At 39.1% G+C, this 14,800-nt stretch overlaps 3 protein-coding genes across 3 annotated transcripts; 2 read left to right on the top strand and 1 right to left on the bottom strand.

The window, feature by feature from the left end:
* Positions 1-55: 55 nt before the first annotated feature.
* LOC125212451 (Adenine nucleotide alpha hydrolases-like superfamily protein) lies at positions 56-1,918 on the top strand. Its single transcript, XM_048112623.2, has 4 exons — positions 56-354; positions 1,072-1,193; positions 1,314-1,432; positions 1,538-1,918. Exons 1-4 carry the CDS (start codon positions 165-167, stop codon positions 1,644-1,646), a joined length of 540 nt encoding a protein of 179 aa, XP_047968580.1. The 5' UTR covers positions 56-164; the 3' UTR covers positions 1,647-1,918.
* A 267-nt stretch (positions 1,919-2,185) lies between these two features.
* On the bottom strand, positions 2,186-5,728 carry LOC125212450 (PWWP domain-containing protein 6-like). Its single transcript, XM_048112622.2, has 2 exons — positions 5,573-5,728; positions 2,186-5,134 (listed from the first exon to the last, which is right to left on the bottom strand). The coding sequence occupies exon 2, from the start codon at positions 5,079-5,081 to the stop codon at positions 2,286-2,288; it is 2,796 nt and encodes a 931-aa protein (XP_047968579.1). The 5' UTR covers positions 5,082-5,134; positions 5,573-5,728; the 3' UTR covers positions 2,186-2,285.
* Positions 5,729-10,383: 4,655 nt separating this feature from the next.
* Positions 10,384-12,875, top strand: LOC125212593 (ammonium transporter 2 member 5-like). Its single transcript, XM_048112802.2, has 3 exons — positions 10,384-11,036; positions 11,232-11,517; positions 12,037-12,875. Exons 1-3 carry the CDS (start codon positions 10,434-10,436, stop codon positions 12,576-12,578), a joined length of 1,431 nt encoding a protein of 476 aa, XP_047968759.1. The 5' UTR covers positions 10,384-10,433; the 3' UTR covers positions 12,579-12,875.
* Positions 12,876-14,800: the final 1,925 nt, after the last annotated feature.

Below are 14,800 nucleotides of genomic sequence, written 5' to 3'. Positions count from 1 at the left end.
TAATTGCAAAAAATTAATAAAAGTTGTGAAAAATGATACTCCATTATCACTAAAATGAATTGAAACAGACCGACGTTAGTTTTAACTGTGGAGTGTGGAGTATTCCAGAATAGCTCTGCAGCAAGCAAGCGCGCGAGAGAGAGATTGAGCTTTTACTCGGAAAAATGGCGGCAGAAGACAGTGCTGCACCGACGCGGATAATGGTAGCGGTGAATGAATCAACGATCAAAGGCTATCCCCACGCCTCCATAAGCAGTAGAAAAGCTTTTGATTGGACTCTCAGCAAAATCGTCCGCACCAACACTTCTGGATTCAAGCTGCTATTTCTCCATGTTCAAGTCCCCGACGAAGACGGTATTTATTATTGACTCTTCCGACTTTCGCTATTTTGAAGTTTTTGCAGTTGTAGGTGTTTTGATTTTGTGATTATCCTTCGTGATTGTGTAATTTCATTGAAATTTTAGTTGAATTCGATGTGTTTGGTTTATCTAGGGCTTGTGTAGGTCTGGATTTTGTTTAATTTTGTTGCTAATTAGAAGAATATGCTAGAACAGGACGATGATTTCTTATTCCAACTTTTCTTATTTGGTCGATATGTTTGGTGATTACTTTGTGGATGGTTGAGCGAATTAGAGCAATCGAATAGCTTTGAGAAATATTTGGATATTGCAGGTATACATGATATTGGTTTTTAGTATGGAGTACTTTTTTTGTGCTTATCTGTTGCTATTTAATCTTTATCTTTATCTTTATAAGAAACAGATTCCGAATTAATAGGTACTTGACTTCAATGCTGATCGAATACTTTGTAGATAGAATTTGGTGAATAAATCCCTACCAATCTTTGTTAGACTGCATATGATATTCTTCAACTTGCTTTTCTTGTCTGGCTTTGATGTTTACTAGAGCCAGGGCTTATCATTGATCGGATCAATACTCAATTCACATTCATCTTCGAAGTTTGCCCCCTTTTCAACTTCTTTACTTCCAAAGCCCAAAGTTGATGTGTGTTTGTCTTGGTACATTTTCCGAGCTGATTGGGAAAAATGCTGAATTATTCAACTTGTGTAGGTTTTGATGATATGGATAGCATATATGCCTCCCCAGATGATTTCAAGACGATGAAGCGCAGAGACAAGATCAGAGGTCTTCATCTTTTGGAGTACTTTGTCAATCACTGTCATGAAATCGGGGTATGATACTCCACCCTAGCTATCGTAGAACTTCCCCCTTCCAAATTAATCAGTGTCGTAAGATCATACAGAGAAGAAAGAGGCATTGTACCTAAAGTAGTTATTTGAACATTGGTGTAGGTTGCTTGTGAAGCATGGATCAAGATAGGTGATCCCAAAGAAGTCATCTGCCATGAAGCGAATCGTGTCCAGCCAGATTTTCTTGTCCTGGGAAGCAGGGGTCTCGGGCCTTTCCAGAAGTACGTTTGCTTTTCAACTTTCATCTTTTTGCCTGCATTGGCTCAGCATGATTTTAATCCCCCCGAAGATTCAGCTCGTCCTAACACTAGTGACTCGTTTTGTAGGGTTTTTGTGGGAACTGTGAGTGAATTTTGTGTGAAGCATGCTGATTGCCCTGTGATTGCAATCAAGCGGGATGCATCTGAGACTCCTCAGGATCCCGTTGATGACTGAGTGATCAACAATCAGTGTGGACATATCTTCTGTTCAATTCAATATTTCAATGTAAGTCGATTGACGTTGCTTGTCCGTGTTCTCCTTTTCTTTGTTCTTATACTGCGTTGAGTCTTGACCAGTTTACTGGTTCTCGTACATCACTGTAAATCACATTTAAGCCCGTTCGAGTGTAGTGAGACGAATACTAGCAAGATTTGTGATTTGTGAACAATATTCTTGTATATCTATCAGTGAGAAAGGAAGTGTTGTCTATAAATTTCTTGAGATCATCACACCCTGCTTCTTGTTGTTTGTTATCCTCGTCGTCTGCAATCCATTCTCCCGACACAGTAATGACGTGCAAGCATTCACATGATCGTTCGTGTGAGCGTTTGAACGAGCATTAGCTAAAATCAGATTCAAGCCCACATTTGTAGAAAGTGAAACCTAGGCTAGTTTTTAAGGATAATGCAGGTGCAGTAACCAAGTCATTTAAGCCCACATTTATCCTATTATTAGTATAAGTAAAAAAAAAAAAAGCTAACTGCAAGAGAAAATTAAATAAATAAGAAAATGGTACTTTTCTTCTTCTTCCATCAAATTCCACCAAAAACATCTACAACAATTGCAATTGCAGACTAACAACAAACCACTAGTTTACGATGTGCTTTTCTCAGCAATAACTCTCACCATCTCTCCGACCGTCTCCATCTTCTCCATCAGCAGTTTCATCTCGTCCTTCAAACCCGACTCCTCCGACGAGAATCTTGAACGGTAGTTCTCCACAATAGTTGTCGTTATCTCGAGCTTCTGCTTGATGGCGCTGAGATCCGAAACCAAGCCCCCAGCTTCTCGTTTCTCAGGAGGCCGCGTCTTAGGACATCGCTGCAACGAGTAGCTAACGTTCTCTGAACCAAATGGACACGTGCTTGTTGATGATTCGTAGGCTGCTTCTGCATCAGAGTCCTTCGTGTACGCAACCCTGATAGAGTGGCTGTCTTTCTCGACCTTTGTTTCCTTCATGATGAGGCTTCCGAACTTGCCAAACAGCCCCACCACCAGTTTCTTCGAAGGCAGAGGAAATCCGGGCGTGAAAGACAGAGTGAGGCACGGAAAAGTTTCGCCCTTTTCGGATCCTACACTGCTTTTCACAACACTGGCAAATTTCTTGGTTTTCTTTGGTGTCTTTGATGCTATGGGAGTGTTCTCTTCGGGTGATCTGTTGGCCGTTTTCTCCTCAGCCCGTCCGTTGCTTATGTTCGTTAGCTGAGACAGTTGTTTGAGATATATCTTATAGTCCGATCCGTGCAAGTACGTTGAGCTTCTGAGTGCAGAGACGAACGCCCAAACCGTATCAAGGGAGCCCTTCTTGCTTAGGTAAAGCGGATCGAGAGCTGCACGCTGTATCTCTAACAGTAGTTCATTAACCGGAATACCAACATCAGACACGGAGAAGCTCAGCATCTTAACACCCTTGACTGTCCGTGAACGTGTGTCACCAGCACTTCCTGTTGGCTCGTTATCCGTTGAGATAGACTGAGACGTAGCAGCCTCTGCGTGCTCTCCTCCCGCCTCAGCTGTCTTGGTAGCTTCATTGTTCTCAACCTGTGTTACGGACTTAAAACTCGAGAGTGACTTAAAGCTCGAGCTACCCAGTCTCCAAGCAAGATTCGTGTACGGAGGAGATAAGTACTTGCTCTTCTTCCTCTCCCTCGGGTTTGACACTGTGTCCGAGTCATCTCTGGCTTCTTCGTAAGCTTCTTCAGCAACAGAAATATTGATTTCCTTTGGCTTTCGCGACAGATTCCCTCCGTTTGCACCATCATCTTTAGCATCCATTATCATAGGGGGCGACGAAACCTCTGCCTTTCTCTTCTTACCTCTCTTCCCCGTTGAAGAAGGCTGCTCATTATCCTTCTTCCTCTTCCGGGTGGTTGTGGACTTCTCGACATCCATGCCCTCCTTACCCGGCTTCACATTTTTGTTCTCTCCCATGAGCTCAGCCACACTTCTCTGCTTCCGTCTATGCAAAACCTTACTCTCCGATGGCACCTGTGAGTTCACAGACCGAGCTGTGGGCGAAGATAGCCAGTCGTCATCCTGTGGGCCGAGCAAAGGGGCTTCAACCGCAACACCTAAATCATCTCGATTCTTCTCTTCCAAACCTTCAATATCAAAGGGCTCGTGATACACAGCCAATGTACGACCACCACTAAAATAAGAAAACGCAGACAACCAACTCCTTAAAACAGCAAGGTCAAGAGCGTTCCCCACAGAAACCACCTTCGCTAGCTGCGTGACTCTATCCAACACATCCGCAGGTTCATACTCGGGCAAAGAAAGCCGACAAACATCCACCTCTGGCACGAGGACCCCTGCTCTCAATCCGGCATTTACAACCTCCGGCTTAGCAAGACTCTCTTTCTTTTCCTCGGGGACGCATTTACACATCATCTCTAACTCCATCAGCCTACCAACCTCATCCGTAGCCGTCTGCACAGCATAAAGAAAGCTTTTCGAGCTACTATCTTTCGACATCTGCGAAAATTTATCCACAAAGGGTACCAGCTGAGACAACGAGCACCAAGAACACGAACCATCCCCAAAAAAGGCCACCAGAAGACGACCCTCCTGTTTACGAGCCATGGCAAACTCCGAAGCATCTTCTGGATCATACACCTGCCCCGGCCACCACGGATGAGACTTGATTTTAGCCCAAACAAAATCCCCCACACGAAACCTGTGCTCCTTATCATTCATCTCCGAATCATTCATCTTATCACCAGTTCCTTCGTCACATCCATCCACATCCATAACATCCAATTGGTCATCACCCGTAGACTTACAATCCCCCGTTTCCTCCAAATAATTCTCGACATTTCCTTCATTTTCGCTGCAAGTTTTCACAAGTTCGCTCTCCAAGCCATTCACATTAACACTAGACTCTATAATTACTTCAGTTTCCTCAACCTGTTCACCCACAACAGCATCACATTTCCTCAAATTCAAAACCCTAGTCCGATCTTCCTCCAAAGAATTCTCGACATTTCCACCATTTTCCTCGCAACTTTTCACAAGTTCACCCTTGGAGCCATTCACATTAACACTAGACTCTACAATAACTTCACTTTTCACAACCTGTTCACTCACAACAGCATCACATTTCCTCAAATTCGAAACCCCAGTCCGATCTTCCTCCAAAGAATTCTCAACATTTCCATCATTTCCCTTGCAACTTTTCACAAGTTCTCCCTCAGAACCATTCGCATGAGCACTAGACTCTACAATAACTTCACTTTCCACAACCTGTTCACTTACAACAGCATCACATTTCCCCAAATTTGAAACCCTAGTCCGATCCTCCTTCGGTTCAGAATCCAAAACCCCCAATTCGGAGCCGGGATCATCAGAGTGGATCTTTGCCTCAGCAACAACATCTTCCAAAGACGCCATTTTTATACACAAACCAGAAAAGCAAAAAATCCCCAAATTTCTCCTCTTTACAACTGCAACAAAATAAACCAACACAAAAGCAATAAAAACAGATTAAATTGCAGCTGTAACTAAACATCTAAACTAGCAAGATCACCAAACAAACTGAAATGCAGAAACACCACCAAAAGCAATATAAAAAAAATCCCCAAATTTGTCTTTTTTAACAACTGCATTAAAATAAAATCAACAGAAAAGTAAGTAAAAACAGAAAAAAATTGCAGCTGTTACTAAACATTAACTAGCAAGATCAACAAAAATGAAGAGGCGCCACCAAAAATTTCTTGCTCAAAACCCTAAACTAACCAAAACGTACAGCACAACCGACCAAGACAAACGAAATCGATTATAAAAAATACATTATTCTAGCTAGATTCAAAGAATTGAAGCAGAAAAAGGAAAAATATTCCGTAAAAAAGAAGGGGAATGGTGAAATCGAGCTATAAACTTACGCCGCCAAATGCTCGGGGAAGCATCGTCTCCGAAAATTAGCTTCGCAGAGAGAGAGAATCTAGAAAAGTGTTGTAATGAGTTAAAGAATTAGGGTTTTTGGAGATGTTGCTTTTTTCGGACAAGTACTGAGCTGAAATGGAGTGTCTTTTTTTTTAATTTTGAAAAAGGGATTTTGGGGAAAATGAAAATATGCGGGAATGTTAGAGTGTGGCGCGGTGCACCAGATGGGATTGGATGATGGAGATGATGAACCAATGATGGCAAGGAAGGTGTATTGCACCAGCTGCGGTGGAACTAAACCATTTTAATAGACGGCGGTGGTTTCGTACGCAAAATTGATAGCGTGTTCGGTTTTTAACTTCTCAAATAATTTGATTGTAGTTTATGGTTTTAAATAACTTTTCAACTTCTTCTTAAAAAAAAAAAAAAACTTTTTAACTTTTGTTTTTGGATTTAAATTTTTAGATGACATGTCATTTTCAATGTAATAATATGTCTATAAGTTTGTTCTGATTTTACAAACAACAAACAAAATAATGTTCGAATGTCGTATATGATTTTTTATCGAACATCGCTTCTGCAATCGATTTTTATAAGTTAATTTTGATCATACCAACTTTGGATTAGAAACATTAGATTGTGTTTGTAAGTTTATACTCGAATGTGATGTGTAGTCTTTCTAAACGATACAGTAGTAAATTATTTTAGACTAGAGTGAACTTAAAAAATGGTCCCTAAACTATGGATTTATCTCGCCCATAGTCTCTGGACTTTAAAAATATCGCCAGTAGTCCCTGGACTAAGGGTTTATCTCGAAATTGGTACTTTTGGCTTTTTTTGGTACGAAAATGCCCTTTTGGGCAATTTGGTCTTTTTACACTTTTAACATTTTAAATCTGATATTATTTCAGTTGTGTACTAAATTTGATATTATTTCAAAATTATCATTCTTCTTCCATTTTGTCATCCTTCACTTTGTTTTTTTTATTTCAATATTATATTTAATTTTATAAAATTAAATTTTAAATTTTGATTTTTAAATATCAATAAAAATTTTAAGTAAACTATTAATTCATGGACACTATAAATATTGATTAAAACTATTAATATTTGTTATTTAATATAATATTCAGTTGAATTGAAGAAGTACACACAAATAATATTAATCATGATGGAAAAATAAGAGCTATTCTATTTAGCCTTCGTTCGGTTGTTATAATTGCTTGTGATTGAATATTATGAAGTTGACTAAAAATTTGATCCTACTAAAAATTTTATATAGGAGTATTATTTTGAAAATTACTAGTAAATTTTGATTGTTTTCAAATTAATAAACAAAATATATATTAGTCTTACATTAGATGCATATTTATTTCCGAATAAATCGTGTTATATGATATATTTATGATTAAAGCTATTAAATATTGATTAAAACTAAGTCGTCGTCATATTGATTAAATATTATACACTTTCAATATTGATTATGACTATTAATTCTTTTATTTAATAATTTTTGTAATTAAAAAAATTTGTTGATATTTAAAAATTAAAATTTTGTAAAATTAAATCTAATATTGAAATAAAGAAACAAAGTCAAGGATGACAAAAGGGAAGAAGAATGATAATTTTGAAATATATCAGATTTAGTACATAACTGAAATAATATCATATTTAAAATATTAAAAGTGTAAAAAGACTAAATTGTCCAAACCCCCCAAAACCCCTCAAAAGGGCATTTTCGTACCAAAAAAAAGTCAAAATGACTCATTTCGAGATAAACCCTCAGTCCAGGGACTACTTGCGATATTTTTAAAGTCCAGGGACTATGGGCGAGATAAACCTATAGTCCAGGGACCATTTTTGTAGTTCACTCTTTAAACTATAAATTATTTAAATGACATTAATGCTAGTTGCTAGTATATACCTTTTACGCTGCCACCTCATTATCGACGCCCTGTGCTCACAATTTAATACTCGTCTTAAAATTACAAGCTCAAATTTAAGATATTGTGTTCACTAGTTCGATATTTTAATACTTAAAATTTCATACGTATACCTATAACTTTTTGAGATGACACCTCATTTTCTACTATCAATGCTCACAAGTGAATTATGATCTTTGAATCCGTATATAAGATATTCGAAAGTTTAATGCTTAAGATGTGTTTTTTTACATTCATAGCAGTTCAGATTATGTTGAATTATTTTAGAAAGAGTAAAGGCCAAAATTAGTTCTGAACATATGATCATTTTACGTGTTTGGTCCTAAACATGATCTTTTGGATTTTTTGGTCCTGAATATATGGAAATTTGATCATTTTGGTCATCCGTCAACATTTCCGTTAAAAACTAACGATCAACGAGATTAATTCCGATTTTGACCAAATTAAATTTTTAATTCTAATTTTTTACTCCCTAATTAATTCCCTAATTAAAATTAGTAAATATTCATTTAAAATTAATATCCAATATAAAAGCAGCGCCTCAATCCTCTGTTCTCCTCCGGCCAATTGCCCATCGGTCTCTCTCTCTCTCCATTTCACATCTTCATTTCCAAATCTGAAATTCGTAATTTAGTGAAGGAGCAGCAGCAGCGCCTCAACCATTCCCGGGAAAAATCATTCCTTATTTCCCCGCTGCGCCGTTGCTCTTCCTCCTTCCGTCCTTCGCCGAGTGCCACCGGCGTTCTCTCAACAAGGCAGCGCCACCATCACCTCTCATTCGTTTCCTCGTCTCCTGCGTGACTGTTTTGTTGCTGCCGCCTTCGATTCCGCACACTGATCGGCCAGCGAAGCCGATTGCTCATCGGTGAAATAGCCGGTCCTCGCGGCTGCATGTACTCCCGACGTTGATTTTCGCCAAGCCTATCATCACCGTCGCACCTCGCCGCCGCCTTCATAGCCGCTGTCGATCGGTTTCTCCCGGTGGGGCTGCTGTGCGTGCGTCTTGGAGTCGCAGTGGAGGCCGCGCGACAACCTTCGATGCCCCGCGTCGTCTTCAGTTCCACACTATGGAGTCTGAAATGTTGGACGGCGATTTGTTCTCCTCGTGAGGAATCAATGAGGGAATTAATTTTAAATGAGAGTGGAGCAGAAGGGGGAGAAATTAACGAGGGAATTAATTTTAAATTATTTTAATTAAAAAATTAATTAGGGAGTAAAAAAATAGAATTAAAATTTTAATTTGATCAAAATTGGGATTAATCCCGTTGGCCGTTAGTTTTTAACGGATGTGTTAACGAAGGATCAAAATGATCAAATTTTCATATGTTCAGGACCAAAAAATCCAAAAAATAATGTTTAGGACCAAAAACGTAAAATGACCATATATTCGGGACTAATTTTGGCCTTTACTCTTTTAGAAATTGTGTTTATATTAATTTACATACCTTTTTTTGTTTTTGCTTTTATAGTGTAAAATCATGCTGGTTTTTAATGGCCTTTATGACAAAGACATCAAACACTTTTGATTATGTCTATTGCTTGCATCCAAATTATGATATGCTTGTTTTTTTTATTTGAATAGTTGTTGATAATTAATTGAAGTAAACATCATTCTTAATTTGTGTTTGAATGGATGAAGTAAGAGTACAAGTTTGTTGTAAATGATTAACATTTAAAGAAAGTGACGTTGCATTTATGAACCCGCATTACGATTAGCAACAGACATTAGTATTCTTTTTCTTAAGGAAATATATCTAGATTAATAGACCTTTTCGTATCACATATGCCGACGATAATGTAACACATATGTGTTTTAAAATGATGGAGCAGATGGGTGAGGTGCAACTGATCAGCTTTGATTAGACATGTTCAAGCTACACTTTCGTCAGACAAACTTAAATAATCATGTGATAATCAGTCATAACCACTTTCTCCACAACTAAAATAATCTCACAATTCAATTCTAGATTTCATCTCATGATTTTGCTAACAAACCGAATAGTCCCTTTGAAAATTATCACCAATTAAATGTCTCATTTCATTGTTATTACTTTGGTATGTAAAACTTAGTACTCCCCCATCCACGAAATATACTCATTTTGCCCTCTTGGGATGCCCATAAAAAATAGTCAAATATCTTAAAATAAAGTTTCTCACTCGTACTTTTCTCACTTTTCTTCTCTCTCATACTTATGAGGTGTAAGTGCGTTTGTAAAAAAATAGTAGAACGGGGTCGATATCCTCACAAGACTCCCGATCAGATGCCTTATGAGGTGTAAGTGCGTTTGTAAGTCATGGCGCGATACAATAGTAGAACGGGGTCGGTTTGGGACTCCAAAACAATTCATGGCTTACGTTAATGAAGACATGACGGGGTATGCAGTCGCTGATGAGGACAGCCAGCCACTCTTCCGATTCTACACTTGCACCCTTATTCAACTTCCCACCATCGTTTGGTAATTAGTTCAGTTGATGGTTTGCTTTTGTTGTGGGAAGGATTGGATGAAAATCGTGATATTCTTTTGTAGTTAACCCAATGACGTGTGAATATGCTGAGCTTCCTCCTCTACCTATACATGGGTGTCTATATGGATTTGGAGTGAGTAAATTAAGTGGACAATATAAAATTTTATCGGTCGATAAATCTAGGTTTTCTCACGTGTACACCCTTGGAGGAGAATCTTCGTGGAGAAGGATCCCAGCACCCCTGACAACTAGATTGCCTACAACAATGCCATCGTGGGACCACCCAGTTACATATAGACCGTTACTAAATTATGCTATATTTTTCAACGGAAATCTTCATTGGATTGCTTGTGATTTAGAGAATACTTTTTTAGTTGGTTGTTTTGATCTTGAAACAGAGTTGTTTACTAGTTTTTCTTTTCCACCCCTTGATGCGAAATTCCCCGCACCGATGACGAACTGGACCGCGATCCTCCCGTCGAATCTCCTCCCCGACGACGCCAACCCAGAGTGGCTGAGCAAAGGGGACAACGCGTGGCAGCTCACCGCGGCCACCCTCGTTGGCCTGCAGAGCGTCCCGGGCCTGATCATCCTCTACGGGGGCGCTGTGAAGAAGAAGTGGGCCGTGAACTCGGCCTTCATGGCGCTCTACGCCTTCGCCTGCGTGCTCGTGTGCTGGGTCTGCTGGGGCTACCGCCTCTCCTTCGGCGACCAGCTCGTCCCGATTTGGGGGAAGATCAATGTGGCCTTCACTCAGCAATATCTGTTTGAGAGGGCCTTCATGGGGTACTTGCCCAATGCTACAATGGTGTATTTCCAGTTCGTCTTCGCGGCCATTACCTTGATCTTGATCGCTGGCGCGGTGCTCGGGAGGATGAACTTCTACGCGTGGATGCTGTTCGTCCCGTTGTGGCTCACCTTCTCCTACACCATTGGTGCATACACCATTTGGTCTCTTAATGGCTGGCTCTCCTCGGCCGGGATGATTGACTACTCCGGTGGCTACGTCATCCACTTGTCCTCGGGTGTTGCTGGCTTCACTGCTGCGTTTTGGGTTTGAATCTCTGCTTCTGATTTTGCTGCGTTGTGTATTAGTTTTTCGATCCATTTTTTATGCCAACAATTGTTAACGAACTCAATCTGTTTATAATCCGCTGCTAACCATTTTTGCTAGTGTCTGCTAGTAAATAGAGATTTTTTTAGTAGTGTGTTTCATGGTGATTTTGGTGGTGTTTTTTGTTTGTTGTAGGTCGGCCCTCGCTTGACGAAGGATAGGGAGAGGTTTCCGCCTAACAATATTCTGCTGATGCTGGCCGGGGCCGGATTGCTGTGGATGGGGTGGACGGGATTCAATGGAGGTGACCCTTACGCTGCCAGCATTGACGCGTCTCTGGCTATTATCAACACTCATGTGTGCACGGCTACGAGCTTGTTGACTTGGCTTTTGCTTGATATCATCTTTTTCGGGAAGCCTTCAGTGATTGGGGCGGTTCAGGGCATGATCACCGGCCTTGTCTGCATCACCCCTGCAGCAGGTTTTTCCTCAGTTTACACTGTTTTTCTGAAAGGAGTGATTGCGGAATAATTCAAGAACTTAAACTCATATCTTGCTAGTGTGGCTTCCTCAATTTGTTTTGATGGTTGGAAAACGATATTGATACTGGTTGGACTAAAATCGATCAGGAAGATGACATGAGCATCGGATTGGACTGGAACAATATTGTTGCTTGTGAGTTTAACTGAAAAGCGAAATACTTTGGGATATGGTAATAATTACACAGTGAACGACAACTAGCGATTGTGTTGTCTTTCTGGTCAATTAGTTCACTTTGGAATAGTTAAAAAGATTGGATATTTATACACAAAGGTTCAAAAGTGAACTTAAATTGCAAAATGTGTATAACTGTGTGATTTATATCTTATTTGAGCTTGAAATATGGTTGTGTTCAATCTGCATTGTGTGGTTGGTGTTTTTGAGTGAACGACGTCGTTTAATGCACAAAGTTTCAAAAGTGAAGTCGAAATAATGGTAAAAGTGTGTGATTTTTATGTAGGAGTTGTACAGGGTTGGGCTGCCATCATAATGGGGCTATGCTCCGGCTCGATCCCTTGGTTCACGATGATGGTTGTGCACAAGAAGTCCGAGCTCCTCCAGAAGGTCGATGACACCATGGCCGTATTCCACACGCATGCAGTGGCCGGGAGCCTCGGAGGGGTCCTCACCGGCCTCTTTGCCAACCCGAGGCTCTGCTATCTGTTCTATGGGAAGTACAACCGATACGTTGGCCTGTTCTACGGCATTCAGATGGGGGCGTACCGCCACGGATTCAGGCAGATAGGGCTTCAGCTCGTGGGCGTAGCCTTTGTGGTTGGTGTCAACATTGTGACAACGAGCTTGATATGCATTGTGGTGAAGCTCATCGTGCCTCTGAGGATGACGGAGGAGGATATGGAGATCGGGGACCAGGCAGCGCACGGGGAGGACGCTTATGCCATATGGGGGCAGGGCGAGAGGAACGAGAACTCCCGGTTCTCGACTCACAACGATATGGAGATGGGATCGTCCAAGGCTAAGGGCCATGTTGAGAGGACATGATTTCTTGAAGTTTGGAAGAGAATCATGTTGGAAATGAGACATTATAAATAAGATTTAGGATGTAATCCAGAAATGTGATCTGGCTTTGCTAATTTGTCCATTTGTGATCAAGATTCAAGAGCTAGTTGAATTGGCGCCTAGTTAGCTTTGTATTTCTAGGGATGAACTTTCGAGTTTCGGATCGATTTTTGCCTAAATCGATACTGATCTGATCCGAAAATCCGAACTGATCTCATCCAAAAATCCAAAATTTGTATGTCCTTCAATATTTTGATTTTATTCGGTTCAATTTTATAATTCTGATGGATAAATTGTTCACCTATATTTACTTTTATAACCAACTATTTCTTCAAAATTATATTCCCTTCGTCCACCATTTTATTTCATTTTGACTTGGAACGAGTTTTAAAAATTGTTTGATTTTTTATGAAAAACAGATAAAAGTAGATAGAAGTAGCCTGTGGAATGTGATTCTCATTTTTACATATTGATTTTATTTTTACATATTGATTTTATAATTGAAAGTGAGTTAGATGATTTAGAAGAGTGTGTGCCTCGGTTATTAAAAATGGAAACCAAAAAATTAAGGTTGTAGCCAAATTAGCAAAATGAGACATTATTTTTAATGGAAATATTATACTATATATATGGATTAATAATCTTATTTTATAATTAGAATTTGTCTCTATTTAAATGTGATGAAATTTTTCTATACACGTGGATATTAGTACTTTTTACAAAATTTGATATAAATTTAATAAATTTAGAAAATCATTTAAATTGTGGTAGTCTTGAATAATATCTCTACCTGTTTAAGAGTAGTTTATGCAAAAAGAATATGCTGATAAACACTACCCATTAACCCGACCTGACCCGACCCGACCCAAATTTTCTTCTTCGCCGCGTTCTTCTCCTTATATTGTTAGGATTTGATGTGAATTTTGTCTCCCTTAATTATATAGTAAGTTTTAATTTATTTCGATGTTGATTAGGATTTGATATAAGAATATCTCCCAAATCCATAATATATACGAAAAGAGTTATTATCATGTTGCTATCCCTAATTAATTTTTACTTTTCATAAGCCGCCGTCAAAACAATATGGAGGGAGATTCTTACAAAACATGCAAGAAAAATGATTTGCAAGAACTATGGATACCGCAAGATATATGGAAAGATATCCTTACAAGACTCCCGATCAGCTGCCTTATGAGGTGTAGGTGCGTTTGTAAGTCATGGCGCGATCTAATTGAAGATGATTGTCTCCTTGCAAAACAATTCATGGCGTTCGTTAATGAATTACATGATGGGGTATGCGGTCGCTGATGAGGACAGCCAGCCACTCTTCCAATTCTACTTGCCCCCGTATTCAACTTCTCACCATCGTTTGGTAATTAGTTCAGTTGATGGTATGCTTTTGCTGTGGGATGGACTGGATGAAAATCGTGATATTCTTTCCGTAGTTAACCCAATGACTTGTGAATATGCTGAGCTTCCTCCTCTACCTACATGTGGGTGTCTATATGGATTCGAAGTGAGCAAATTAAGTGGACAGTATAAAATTTTATGTGTCGATAAATCTAGGTTTTCTCATGTGTACACCCTTGGAGGAGAATCTTCGTGGAGAAGGATCCCAGCACCACTGACTGACAACTAGATTGCCTACAACAATGCCACCGTGGGACCCAGTTACATTTAGACCGTTACATTTAGACCGTTACAACTAGATCTACTTTAGAAACACTGAGGCATATGATGTGCGTCAGTGCGTGGTTTTCTTCAACAATATCCCTATTATTACTTTCCTAGCACCATACACCCCAAGCCTTTTTTCACTCAAAACATTGGGAATTCAGAATGTTAACTCATTGTGTTTTTATTAGGAATATTTTTGCACCTTTGTAGATTTTTGTAAGTTTGTTTATTTAGAAACTAATACTACTTTTTACTAGTTTATTGATTATTGTACTATTTGTTTAAGATTCAATCCAAATGTATCACAATATATACTTTGGCGTGATGTCTTGTTAGTATGCCTTTTTTTTTTATTCGCATTAATTTTGATAAAAAAAAAATAGTAGTACGATTTTATTTTATTTTCTAAATTTGACATAATGTATATGCGTAAATTTTTTAATATAACTTTTCTTTGGGTCTCTAAATTTATGAAATCACCTTAGTACAAAAAATTTAAATTATTTATAAATGACTTGTTCAAATTT

The sequence above is a fragment of the Salvia hispanica genome, chromosome 3 (assembly GCF_029641045.1).
Source record: "Salvia hispanica isolate PSC_SH4W2 chromosome 3, Shi_PSC_v1, whole genome shotgun sequence".
NCBI lineage: Eukaryota > Viridiplantae > Streptophyta > Magnoliopsida > Lamiales > Lamiaceae > Salvia > Salvia hispanica.
Note: the sequence above shows the minus strand (reverse complement) of the source record. Positions and strands in the feature narration are given on the sequence as shown.